This window comes from Nicotiana tabacum, chromosome 19 (assembly GCF_000715075.1).
Source record: "Nicotiana tabacum cultivar K326 chromosome 19, ASM71507v2, whole genome shotgun sequence".
Lineage (NCBI taxonomy): Eukaryota > Viridiplantae > Streptophyta > Magnoliopsida > Solanales > Solanaceae > Nicotiana > Nicotiana tabacum.
This window is the reverse complement of record NC_134098.1, coordinates 99,838,832-99,852,531: the sequence shown is the minus strand read 5'-3', so window position 1 is coordinate 99,852,531 and position 13,700 is coordinate 99,838,832. Positions and strand designations below refer to the sequence as shown.

At 37.2% G+C, this 13,700-nt stretch overlaps 1 protein-coding gene and 1 non-coding gene across 3 annotated transcripts; both read right to left on the bottom strand.

The window, feature by feature from the left end:
- Nucleotides 1–1,541: 1,541 nt before the first annotated feature.
- LOC142173925 (small nucleolar RNA R71) lies at nucleotides 1,542–1,648 on the bottom strand. The gene has a single exon (XR_012703290.1). It is a non-coding gene; the product is annotated as a small nucleolar RNA R71 (small nucleolar RNA).
- A 5,155-nt stretch (nucleotides 1,649–6,803) lies between these two features.
- On the bottom strand, nucleotides 6,804–13,378 carry LOC107781874 (F-box protein At4g00755). 2 transcript variants are annotated; one of them, XM_016602684.2, is made up of 6 exons: nucleotides 12,801–13,373; nucleotides 11,207–11,383; nucleotides 8,409–8,825; nucleotides 8,106–8,275; nucleotides 7,655–7,788; nucleotides 6,804–7,065 (listed from the first exon to the last, which is right to left on the bottom strand). In XM_016602684.2, the coding sequence occupies exons 2-6, from the start codon at nucleotides 11,331–11,333 to the stop codon at nucleotides 6,954–6,956; spliced, it is 960 nt and encodes a 319-aa protein (XP_016458170.1). In that variant the 5' UTR covers nucleotides 11,334–11,383; nucleotides 12,801–13,373; the 3' UTR covers nucleotides 6,804–6,953. The 2 variants fall into 2 exon arrangements, with proteins under 2 accessions (XP_016458170.1, XP_075094353.1); XM_075238252.1 differs by lacking the exon at nucleotides 6,804–7,065 and having other exon boundaries at nucleotides 7,653–7,788; nucleotides 7,883–8,275; nucleotides 12,801–13,378.
- Between the last annotated feature and the right edge of the window lie 322 nt (nucleotides 13,379–13,700).

The window sequence follows — 13,700 nt, the reverse complement described above, 5'->3', positions numbered from 1 at the left end:
ATCTTCTAATTTGGGTTGGGTAATTACTCTAATAGTTAAATTATGAACTTTTGAACATGTATTGATTAATTTATATAACATTTGACTAGTTTCGGGTCGTTTGGCACCGAGTTGAGGATTTAAAGCATAATTATGGATCGGAAGTGAGCTTGAAAACGAGGTAAGTCTCTTGCCTAACCTTGTACGAGGGAACTCTTCCCCTTACGTGTATTCCTTTTTGTGAATTACTTGTGTGGGGAGCTACGTACGTACTAGGTGACGAGAGTCCGTGCGTAGCTATATTCCATGAGATGTCTGGGTAGTCTTAGATTTACACCATGCCTTGATTGTACTATCATGTTTGTTATGCATATTAAATGTCTTAATTAATGCTGAGATTTGGGATTTTGAGGTTGAAACTCTCTAATTTAGATTTCATATTTTTGGGGGAAAATGAGGAATATATAATAATTCTGAGAAATCCATGTCCACTCGCGTCGCAAGTATTCCGCGAGCAAGGTAAACTTCTCTACTCTCATGGGAGCAGGTCGTTCGCCTCCGCAGGTTAATAGATGCATCTATGGTTCGTGTGGTTCGACCCTCGGCAGTGCACACAATATATTTTTGGATCGGGCCGTACGACCTCGGCATAAATCGTGCGTAATAATACTCGGAGCCAAATTATACTTGACATTATTTTATAGCTTGAGAGGTTATAATTATTAATGACGGAATTTGACCTTGAAATTTGCTAGTAGTGAAGGAATTATGTAATTACTGCGTGTTATTGAGTTATTATTATTGTTTATATAACCCATGCTTATGTAGAATTTCTGTATTTTATTGTTAGCCCATAGTAAGTGTCGAAGTCGACCTCTCGTCACTACTTCTTCGAGGTTAGATTAGATACTTACTGGGTACATGTTTATGTACTCGTGATGGTAGGCTATAATTACATGTTTTGGTCGTTTATTTCGCTCTAATTTACTGCACTTTAATTGAGTTTGAGCTTTAATCGCTAGTGTTTTACACTTATTGTGTATTTTATGCCTTGTAGGAGTAATTCCGAGTGATGTAAATGTTATGGAACCCATAGAGCTGCTGAGGAAACTGTCGAAGACAATAGGGGTCGAAGATTCAATCTAAATCGACCCTTGATTGAATACCAGTTCGAGAATGCGGTACCAAGGCTTAGTAGAGCATTGGGTGACAATGCCAGGCCAGTCTACAATCAAGGATTGTCAAGTGTTAAATCACATCCAATTTCAGCCAATAATTTCGAGTTGAAGAAAGTTTTGCTTCAAACCATTCAAAACAGCTGCGTTTTCAGAGGGAAGATGAACGAAGATCCAAACACGCATCTGATGGACTTCGAGGAGATTATGAACACCTTTCAATACAATGGGATGTCACAAGATGCAGTATATTTAAGGGCATTTCCCTTTTCACTTAAAGATGATGCGAAGCACTAGCTTCGAATCTTGCCAAATGGATCAATTAGAACATGGGAAGAAATGACCAAACAATTTCTTGATAAATATTTCTCCTCAGCTAAGACATGCAAGTTTAGAAGAGAAATCCATAACTTCTGCCAGAAAGAGAATGAAACTATTTTTGAAGCATGGGAGAGGTTTAAGGAGATAGTTAGAAAGTGTCAATATAGCGAAATTGAACTCTGGATGCAACTCCAGGATTTTTGGAATGGATTGACACCGACCTCGCGTAGAACATTGAGCAATGCAGTTGGAGTCCCATTTATGAAGAAGACTCCAGAAGAGATAGTTATAATTCTTGATGAGTTATCCGAAGATGCTAATTAGTGGCTCTTTGATAGTGTGGAAAGAAGAAAATCAACTGGTGTTCACCAAGTTAAATCTACTACATCCGCGCAAGTACAACTTGATGCTATGGCTAAAGAAATACGAAAGCTAACTGTAGCTTCAATGCAAAATGTACACCATGCAGCTTGTGATATATGTGTAAGAGGACACCCTACTCATGAGTGTCAAGCTTTAACTGAGGAAGTGAATGTTGTAGGGAACTATAATTTAATGCAATGGGTCAGAGGCACCCGATTTTTCATGTAGTTCACCTGGGGGTACTGCAAATGCATAGAAATAAAACAACCCCAGATTCCAAGAACAAGGAGCTCCAGGTTTTCAAAATCAGCAGAGGCAGCAGTATCAACCTCCACAGTCGAATCAACCCAGCATGGAAGATCTTATGAAGACCTTCATTATCAAGACGGATGAGAGGCTTGATGCCCATGATGCAGCTATCAAAGAATTGGGTACATTTTTTCGAAGCCTGGAAAGACAGGTTGGGCACTTAGCTACTCTAATATCTGAGAGAGCCCCAAGAACACTCCCAGCTGATACAGAAAGAAATCCCAAAGAAATAGTGAATGTTGTAACTTTGAGAAGTGGGCAAGTGTTGAAAGATCTCACCCCAATCCACAAAGATATGAGACATGAAAAATAAAGCGGGGAGCAGCTGAAAAGTGGTGTCGAAAAGAAGAAGGAAGAAAACTAGAGAAGGGAGGAATTTGAGGCGAGCAAGCATATGCCTGTGCTGCCTTTTCCCCAAAAGCTAAGTAAAGAAAAGCTGGACAAGCAGTTCGAGAGATTTCTAGATGTGCTGAAACAGGTTAATGTAAACCTACCATTCACAGAAGTGCTCTCATAAATGCCGGCTTATGCGAAGTTCTTGAAGGAGATCCTGACAAAGAAGAGGAAAATAGAAGAGACCTCAGTGGTCAAGCTCACAGAGCATTGCAGTGCAATATTGCAAAACAAACTCCCACAAAAGTGTGGAGATCCAGGGAATTTTACCATACCTTGCCCTTTAGGCACTATTAATTTTGATAAGTCTCTATATGATTCTGGTGCCTCAATTAATTAAATGCCTCTATCTATTTACAGAAAACTGGAGAAGGAGATTGGAGAGATAAGGTCTCCACCAATATCTTTGCAGCTGGCAGACCAAACGACTCTAATACCCGAGGGAATAGTTGAAGATGTCTTAGTTCGGGTAGATAAGTTTGTATTTCATGTGGATTTTATAGTGATTAATATGGAAGAGAACAAGGAGGTCCCCCTCATCCTAGGAAGACCATTCCTAGCAACGGGTAAGGCAATATTAGATATACATGAGATAAAACGCATGCTTAGAGTGGGCGAGGAGACTGTGATTTTTAAGATGGATGTAGAAACGGAGGTAAAAAGGGAGAAGCTAGTTTCTAGTGTTGTATGGAAAGTGAAGGGCGAGAAAGAGAATACTGCGATGAGCGAAAAAGATAAGTGTGGGGTGTATCTAAGGAAGGCCGAGAAGAAGCTATCTGCATGGATGCGTGTATTAGTTCGGGCGCGAGGGATGGAGCCCAACTTCGATTCAAACCCCGACTAGATGTTCAGGTTAATTGTCCTTCCCTCTTTATTTTTATTTGTATGTCATAGGGACATGACACAATTTAAAGTGTGGGGTAGGGATGTATATATGTATAGACTGTATAAATGTTTATGTGTATGTGTGTTTTTGTAATTCATTTGATTGAAAATTTTAAATTTTTGATTTCTCCCGACGATGGATGTCATTCAACAGGTTTCTTGAGGGGTTAAGTCGAAAGAAAAAGACAAGATTTTTTTAGGTAAGCGTCTGAATTCCCCCTTGGTTTATCTTTGTGTCGCGGTTCTTTTCCAAGGGTTTTGTTTGAACCAGGTGTAGTTAGTTTTTATTTTTTTTTAGTAGGAAACCTTGTGTTGTGATTTGAAATGAAAGCAATATCTCTTGACTGTATTATGCCTTGAGGATAGTAAGTGTTTTAGTTGTGACGCTTAGGTTTAGTTTTTGACCCTTGTATAAGCACCTTAAATTGTATGATCTTAACTTTGCTTAACTACTTTGACTAGAATATCTTGATGAGCACGGTCCTGAGTGAGTTTTGTGCCATGTGTGTGTGAGATTTTGGTCATTTTGTGCATTGCATTTGATGTCTATAACTTGCCCCGTATGTTTGCAAAGTGAAATAATAATTTTATTCAGTCTTGGAAGTGATATAAGCGTTTCTTTGTTGAGCCAGTTATATGTTGTTACCCACCTAATTGTTATATATCTTAACTAACCCCTTTGAGCTTGTGATCTTTTTTCTTTGGCAACCACATTACAAGCCTTACCTATTTGTTTGAATTGACCATCTAGTTGAACCTTTAACCTCTTGTGAGCACTTGAATTTATTATGAACTTTGTAAAGGTTTAAGTGTGGGGTGTTGGGTTGGATTTTGAGTAGAACAATTGAAATAAGGATAAAGGTGCATTGTTTTGAAAAAGTAAGAGCCACTTGAATTGAATAAGAAAAGAAAGAAAAAAAAAGTTAATTGTATGATTGTGTAAAATATTTCATGATAGTGGTAACTTTTGATGTAATTATGCTTAAAGAAGTTGGGAGTTAATGTATATTGATGTGAAGGTGGAGTTATGGTTTGACATAAGTGTGGGGTTTTGAACAATGAAATGTATGTATTAAAGTGCTTAGGGAGGTGTAGTCACTCTTATATCTAAATGTATCATACTCGTACCGCAGCCTACATTACAACCAATTAAAGTCCTACTTGATCCTTGACTGAATGAGCTCGATTAGTTGAGTATTACACTATGGGCAAGCCTATGCTTCATCTTTTGTGGCATATGAATGTTATTTCTGAGAGTGACTGAATTCTTTCTATATTGAGTTCCTGATTGTTGTTAAATTTAATGGTGTGTGGAACTACTCTCTATTGTTGTGAGGGCACTTGATTCATTAAGGAAAGGTAATATCGTTGACCTCTGTATTAGAGTAAGTGAGCGGGTTATAAATAATGTGTGGTGCTTTTGAGTCAAATTTTGAGGCTAGGATGTTACGGTATTGTATTTAATCTGTTTTAATTATTCTTGGAGTTATGAGTTATGAGAGTTGTTTAAAAATATCGTGTCTATGTGAAGTGTAGTTTGATTGCTCGAGGACAAGCAATGGTTTAACTGTCGGGTGCTGATGGTAGGCTATAATTACATGTTTTAGTCTCTTATTTCACTCTAATTTACTGCACTTTAATTGAGTTTGAGCTTTAATCGCTAGTGTTTTGCACTTATTGTGTGTTTTATGCCTTGTAGGAGTGATTTCGAGTGATGTAGATGTTATGGAGCTAATTCGAGTGATTTGGAGCTTTGAAGTCTGAGTAAAAGCCCAAGGGATTAAGCTGGGATCGTGTTCGGGGGTTGAGGACCAATTCTGGATGTCAAAATCGAAGCAAAATCTGTACTCTGAGAAATTTGCACTAGCGCGTCGCACAGTGCATCGCATAGTGCGTCTCATTAGTGCAAAGGTGCCCATAAATTGTTTTGTGAAGTGTTCTGAAAATTGCCACAAGCGCGCCGCATGGTGCGGCGTGGCATGCGGCACGGTAGCCCAAAAATGTTAGAGTGACTTCCCATTTTCGCTAAAAAGGGCAGTTTCGTTCAGGGTTTGTTTTGGCGATGGCTTAAATACACCAAAACACCATTTTAAAAGGATTTTTTTGGATATATTTTCGACCTAAGGAGGCCAAGGAGGCTAAAGAGGAGTTGGAAGAACACAAGCACAGGAATTTCATCATTCCTTCCTCACTCAAGATCCGGGTTTGAATTGAATTTATATTTTTCTATACTTTAGTTACATTTATGAAGAACTTCTCCATGGTTATGGAGTAGATCCTTTTGGGTTTTGATGGATTTGGTGTATTGATGATTGTTTGTGGATTATAACTCTATTGTTATGTATTTGAATCGTTTTTGGAAGATTAATTGTTGCATCTATATTCACTTGTTCTTGTAATCGAAAAAGGCATAACTTGTGATATCTTTGCATTATATTGTTGGTTGAGTTTATAGATTTTTCTAAGTAATCGAAAGAGGCTAGTTGATTAAACCTAGTTAGGAGAATAATCGAGAGAGATTCTCCTAAAGACCAATCCAATATGCATTCTTGCATATCTTCACAGAGCTTAAATTGGTTCATATTGAAAGGTTGAGACTTAATGGGGAGATGAGTTTTTACTAAACAATTATACTGATAATTAAGTGAATTCGAGAGACTCGCTTGAAAATTAGAAGTGAATTATCTAGAGTTAAATCCCAGACAATTATCTTGCACCTATCCTATCAAAACCCAATTTTCTCTCGTTGATATCTTCCTTTGCTTAGGCCTTGTTTTGATTGTCATTAGTTAAGTAGCTCTAGATTCTTAATTAATTTTAGTATTAACCACATAAATCTAAATTGTTGATTATATTGGATAGCAATCTAGCTACAATCTATGATAATACTATTTAAATCCAATCTTTGTGGACACAATATTATACTATACTATCTTTGACTAGCGAGCACAGATTTAAGTGTGTGTTTTGCGCTCGTCAACTCACGCTACACTTCTGCACTAACCGTGCAGGATATGAGACAGGTGCATCTAGCAGTCATACTGGCGCGCATCCCCGTTACCCCAAGGCCTAGTGGTGAGCTGCTCTCTGAGCCGTTCTGCAGCACCTGGAGTCTATCTTTTGTATTTAATTTCTGTCTACTTTATTTCAGACAATAGTTAGAGTTTTGTATATTCTACTAGTTGCTCATACACTTGCGACACCGGGCCTTGGCACACATACAGAAGCCGGATACTCTCATATACAAGTGGTTTATGCAGCTCAAAAACTAAAAAGAACTGGTGGGAGACTGTAGTAACATACCATCAAAGAGAATGGACGGTTTTTACTTGCAAAGTAATGTAGAAAACTTAAACGAAAGAAAATCATAACGTAAAGTTTCAAAATTTCAGTTTAATCGATTTAATAATCGTCATTGTTCAAAACCGGCAGGTAATCAATCCTCTAATAAATACTTCAATAGAGCAGCATGTACTTCTTCTAATGTTGTTGGAGGTACACTTGAGTCCTGAAGACATAGATTATTTTTTAGAAAACATTATCTCTGTTGTACTCGAGCACAAAGTCTCCAGACGGTCGAATGATATGTGCGTCTAAGGCAGGAGTGAATGGCCGCCCTCTAACTTTCACATGACGAATGCTGCACATATGATTCAACTGTATTCAAGATCACTTGACGAATAATATGTGCTTTTCCTAATTAGGAAGTTTTCTTAGTTCCGTAATTTTGGTTGTAAATACACTGAGAAGGTAGTGAATATTGACGTCACTATGGAAAACAAAATTCATCCACATTCCTCCACAATGCCATTCAGAAGAATGACAATAAAACCGAAAAGGATGAATGTTTTGTCTAAAAGAAATTAGTGAGTGGTAAACATGGACTTAGATTAAAAACGGAGTGGAAAAGGAACATTTCTGAGTATAGATCAATATTTTGTTAGTATAATTGGCAACTGTATATATAATGACGTTACATTGTTCTCTAGTTCGAGTAGAATTCTTTCAACATTGCCGTAACTTACAAACTTAGGCGTCATTTTTTGAGTTAGAAATGTATGTATTGAAGAGCAAATATATGGGTTTCAACTTCTTTGATAGGATATTAATTGCTTGAGGTATCTCAAGACTTATTAGTAGTATGTCCAGCTACAACATCTTGCTGATGGATTGACCAATAAATACAGCACAGAACTTTCAATTAAGACAGAGAAGTGATGAACACTAACCATATGTAAAACAAGCCGTCGATAAACAAGTCGTCAATATCACATCTCAGAGCTCTGCCCAACAGTTCAATTTGAAGATATCCACCAATACAAAGCACCGGTTCTGGTAGCTTGAACTGCTGCAACCGGGTTTCCTGGCCATCAAAGTTTGATCTGTTAATTTTCCTATGCAAATTACTCTATGTCACTTCTTTAAAAGGCCAGGAGATGATGTTTAACCTAGTATACCTTTTACTTATGACAAGATTCAGAAACCTTGGCCAGAGTAATGCCTACTAGTGCTCCCCATCAGCGGAGAACTATTCCACCTACTTAGGACAAGACTTTGCGCCTTGAGAACAAGCTTATTCGTGCCTCCACCAGTGGAGATTACTCCACCAACAAAAAGAAAGACAATTTCTAGTAAATAAGATCGTCTGCGTTTGGGAAAAAGTAAAGTTAATAACCGCACCTGTCTCATAAGGAATTCTTCCGAGGTATAAGTCCATATAAACTTGTCATCAGCAGGTTGATCAGGGTGCCAGTGCAGGAGACGCCTCTTATCTCTTGAGGATTTGGGGTGTCCTAATCGAAATCGAACAGATTTTGGGCAGCATATGGCCCTGCCTGGATGGGAATACACTGATTTGGAAACATTTGCATATTAGCAAAAGAGCAGCAAAAAAAGCTTTGTAAGTCTGATCGTGAATAGTCGAGCGGGTATCTAATGTCCCGAGGTAATGATAAGAGAGACTAAAAGAAACTGAACAATCACCTTCCAAAGGTTGTATATTAATTTCAGTGATGACGCAAAGATCAGCTTTCAATTTGTAAATTAGCGTCTCCGGGGCATTGGGATCACTGTCCCCTGTGCTTGACCAGTATGAAGGTTGATCTTGGTTTCTATCTGTTGGAACCAGAGTATTCCAAACACTTACTGGATAATCGTCCGTACTTGAAGCGCTGACTTCATAATCTATGCAATCACTTGGGCATGAGTTTGATGTTTCAATAGCTTGAAGTAGAGAAGCATAAACATTATGGTCTCTTTTTAGAGTCTCCCAAGTGGAATTGCTAAATTTTACATCTTTTCCTTCTGCAATTCCCAAATCTGGTTCTCTTATACGTGAAATTCTAGAAAGCTGCGGAAACTTTCTCAGACACAGTTGCTTGGAAAGTCCATTAGCAACCACTGCAAGTAAATAAGTAAACCATCAATATATTTGTTCAAGTAGAAAACAATGGCATCCAAGCTTACTATAGCATCAACTTTCTGGATCAAAGATTGTGAAATCCAAGGAAATTGATGCCACATCATAAAGCCAGAAGATGCTGATGAAGCTTGGACCGCCGACAGTCCAAAGTACAGTCATTAAGTTTCCACCTGCTACCAAAGGAAAATATGATATGTAGTGTCTCAAATTACTTCTCTTTTTAGCCTGTCCCACAAAGAATGTGTCTTTTTAGAAACTATTTAATCTTACAACCCCCATTTTATTCTTAATGACCTGTTGAGACTTGGGACCCACTTTATATAAAAGTTCATTCTTTTAAAAGAAGAGAGAAAATAAATGACAAGTGTAACTCTTACCACCACCCGCTTAAAAGTATAATTATGGTACTTTGCATATATTTGGCTTATATGTCAAAAGTCTTCTTAATTTCTTAAACTTCGTGCCTAGTCAAACACTTCACGTAAAAAGGGTCGGAGGGAGTAGTAATTTATCAAAAATAGTTCAAAAAACACTACCAATTAATTTATTATTCAAGATGAAACTGAGCAAGCTACAGTCAACTAGATAGATCAGGTTACATTCAAGGATAAGCTTAAACTCCGTTATTGCCCAATGCCCAGTTAAGGAGTTAAGGATGTAACCTTACACCAAAAAGCTAAAAGAGTATATTACATCTATGCTTCAATCTGTGTATGCTCTATGTCGTCCATCATAATATATCTCTGATATCTCTCCTTCCATATCACCAACCATATTGTCTGTTTTCTTGCCTCCTCCATTCAGCACTTCAATAGCTCCTAAGTTTCATGTCTTCAGAGCTCTCCCTGCATAAAATACATCTGCTGCATGTATGCATACCTCTCTGCAGATTTTGTTTTTTTTTCAAGCATGCATTCCTTGCTACTGACCATGTAAATCATTCTATTTCGAGAGGAGCTCTATTCATCCAAATTTGAATCGAAGGCCACCTACTCTGACCATTCTCTCCAGTCAAAAGTCTTGCAGCATTCCTTTACTAAAAAGCAGCCATTTTGTTATATTTCACTCCAATTTGTCATCTTGCCAAACGAGAATTTCCCTTCCATTCCTTAACTTGAACCTAATTGCTCAGAAGATTGATCCTACATCCTTCTGATGTACTTCCCATTGCTTATACTATAAGAATGATTCGGGTTTTTAGTGATACAGTGATCCTCCATACCAAACTTCTCTTTAATGGTCTTTCTCCAAATGGCATTTTCTTCTCTATTAAATCTCCATAGCCATTTAAAAATAAGGCTATTATTCTGAGTCCTAATCTGCGTCTTAAGATTTCTTACTCCTACCCCCTTGCCTTCTAAACGTGGTGACCAAATTCCATTTCACCAGGCTAATCCTATTTTATCTGTTTTCATGCCAAAGGAAATCCCTCCTTCACTTATCTATTCTTCTTCCCACTTTCTTGGCATTGGAAAGAGGGACTTGGTATATGTGGGAAGGGCATCCAACACTCTGTTTATGAGGACCAATCTTCCACCTAAGTATAAATATTGTTTCTTCCAGTTTGCTAATCTCTTCCCGCACTTCTCTAACTCCCGTTGCCCACATCATCTCTGCCTTGTGATTTGCCCCTAAAGGGGTCCCCAAACTCATGCCAAACATTTGCATTAATGCATCTCACACAAATTGGAAGTGCGTGAAAGAAGGAAACAGTACAATACCATATTGTCACGAATTTACAAAGGAAAATATTTGACACCCTATCGTTTTTCCCATTGGAACAGTGATTCTCATAACTAACGTCAAGACATCTATAGCATGGTGGAATCAATTCACTGCCACACCAGATCTCAGAAAACTAGCAAATTGAGAGGATGAAAGTTCATCAACTGGTACTCTCAAATTTTAACGAAAGTCTTAGGCGGATCACCTAAATCATTGCAGAATTCTAATACCAGCAGATCGTACTTGAATTTCTCAAACTTGGATTAACCAAGAAACATGGAAAAGACAAAATAGCAGAGACCGTTGCTATGTAATACTGTAGAAAATATTGTTAATGCAGAAAGGCCATTTACTTAGATATCTATAACAATTTGAAGAATATAAAGAAAGAGCAGCTATGAGCTTTTAGCCACATTAAGTATAGCAAGCATAGGACGGAGAGTAGAAGAGTGTCACAATGGAAACAGGAAAATGCAGCCTATGACCTATCATTTGTGATACATAACATCATTAGGATTGTAGTATTATGATGAAAAGAGAACAGTTTTTCAGTCTCACACTCACTGCCTAAGCAAGTGCACTAAACAATGCTATAACTACTTCAAAGAAAAAATTGAAAGCTTGAACGACTCACCAAATTGGAGCCAAAGGTGTGAAACAGAGCCAGCACGGACCACATCAGCTGGATCATTCAAACGCATCAGAATGTTCAGAGATACGTCAATTTCAAGCCATTGCACAAAATCGACAAGTGTCTCCATACAAAAGCAAATTTACTCAAAGTTCCAAAGCCTGAATCATCACAAAACACCTAATTCATGCAAAAGCAAAAGAAGGATTATTTTGAAAAAGTCTCAGAGTGAAGTAAAATATACAAAAATGAATTTAAATGCCAGTTTATGTTTGCGCTCGAGGTAACGGAAAGGCTCATGAGAATGGTTTCTCTTAAGCTGCTTTCAAAAAATGAAACTTTCTCATCAAGTCAATACTCGCATAAAAATCTCATCCTTCATAACTTTAACCAATTTTTCAATTCACAAGCACCAAGAAGAAAAACTGGAATACCATCCAACCAAAGAAATGAAAAGCAAAAAATGAGGAATAACAGCAAATGATGATACACCAAAAAAAATAAAAAAAAGGAATCACAGGAGGGGTCACTGCAACTGTGGGATAACAACATATAGTTAACCAAGAGTACAGAGGATGGGGTTTTATGGTGCATGCTATTTGTAGATAGATTTTGTGTTACCTGAAAAAACTAACAAGAGACTCAATCAAAAGTTAAACTATAGGGTAGCATTAACGAGGGTAAAAGTTTTAGGATTGATAGAAATAAGTTAGGACAAATGTGTTATAATTTTAGACTCCTCAAGAAGAACGGAGTGAAATTAGACATGATTATGGTGTTGTGTCTGAATGTAACAATTTAAGTATTTAGTCTTAGTCCTCTATGAGAATGACATGATTGATGGAGACATAACACATAATATCAAATATGATGATTGAAATGGATATTATAAGTGTATTGTGCGAAATGGTTAACAGAAACAGGGGCAGATGCAGCATGAAGGTACCGGGTTCATTTGAACCCAGCACTTTTGACGCGGAGCATAAATTTATGTGTAAAAATTATTATAATTGCAGCAAATAGTAGATATGAACCCATAACTGGGAAAAGAAATTTTGTAGGTTCAACGTTAAGAATCTTAAGATTGAACCCATAGACCTCAAATCTTGTACACGCCTCTAAACAGAAGATACCTAACAAATGAAATGTACATATCGAAGGGTTGCGAGACTAACAATGTTGTATGAGAGCGAGTGTTGGGATATCTAAGACCCAGCATATAAACAAGATGAGTATCGAAAATTTAGAGATATTCAGATAGAATGCAATCATATAGTGTTAGACAAGTTTAGAATTGATCACATCGAACAAAGGGTGCAGTAGCACACATAAAAAATAAATAATTGTCTGAGATTGTTTTTACCATGTTCTACGTAGACATCCAAATGCAGTAAATGAGTAAGTGCAACACTGTAATGATTGAATGTGCTAAAAGAAGATGAAATAAACCTAAAATCACATAGAAAAATTGTTCCAAAAGACTTAAATTCTCTGTAAATCAATAAAGATTTAGCTAAGAATAGAATAAACTAGAAACAAAGGAACCATATAAGAAATGACACCTAATTAGAACTAAATTTTAGCTATTCTTGTTAACCTTAGGTCCAGCGATCTGCCGAAAATCTTTGTAGTCTGGCTAGAGCTTCGTACACCAGTGTTAGCCGTTCGGACAAGTGTTATATAAAAAAACCTGATTTGGGAAAACCCCTAATTGACTTAAAAGACAACTAGTATGGAAATAAAATAAACTCAAATAGAGCAGAATGGATTTAGAAGATTCCTATAACTGATTTTAACAAATTTGGGATTGAAACGTAGTGGATTGACAGATAAGATCAAATTCAAGACGGTTCCTGGGCCGGACCTATAACTCGTAGATCGATCATATCAATTAGGCCTGTCTAAAAACAAGCATGCTCAAAGTTCTGGCCTCTTTGATAGCAAGAAATAAAAGAACAATATATTGGTACAATAATAAGCAATAAAATTGAATACGCTTAAGCTCCCTTTAGTTCAATGAACTTAAATAAGAGTTCTTCTGAATTTAAAATAGAAAAAATTTCTCCTTTTTAAGACATTAATGTTTGGATATGCTAGTGTTTCACTAAATGTACATAAGCAATTGTCTAGTGCTCGGACAAATTTGGATGGTCACACCCTAGAACTCAGTAAAATTCAACCTCTATGAGCCACTTATTGGTTATTACGACATACCAAACCAGCAGCACATTTGTGGCTAGAGCCCAGAAATTTGCTCAAATAGGCAATAAACAAGACACATATTAGCAGACTTCTCCGTAAGTTACCAGAAAACTTTTAGAACCTGCCCCGGAAGAACCATTAGTTTCATTTCTTGTTTCTTTTAAATCAAAATGTTAAACCATTTAGCATTATAATAACTCATTCCTTGGATATGTGAAGTTGTAGCCACTACTCTTAACACGATATAATATTGTCGGCTCAGGGCTTGGCCCGTACGATTTTTCCTAAAAGACCC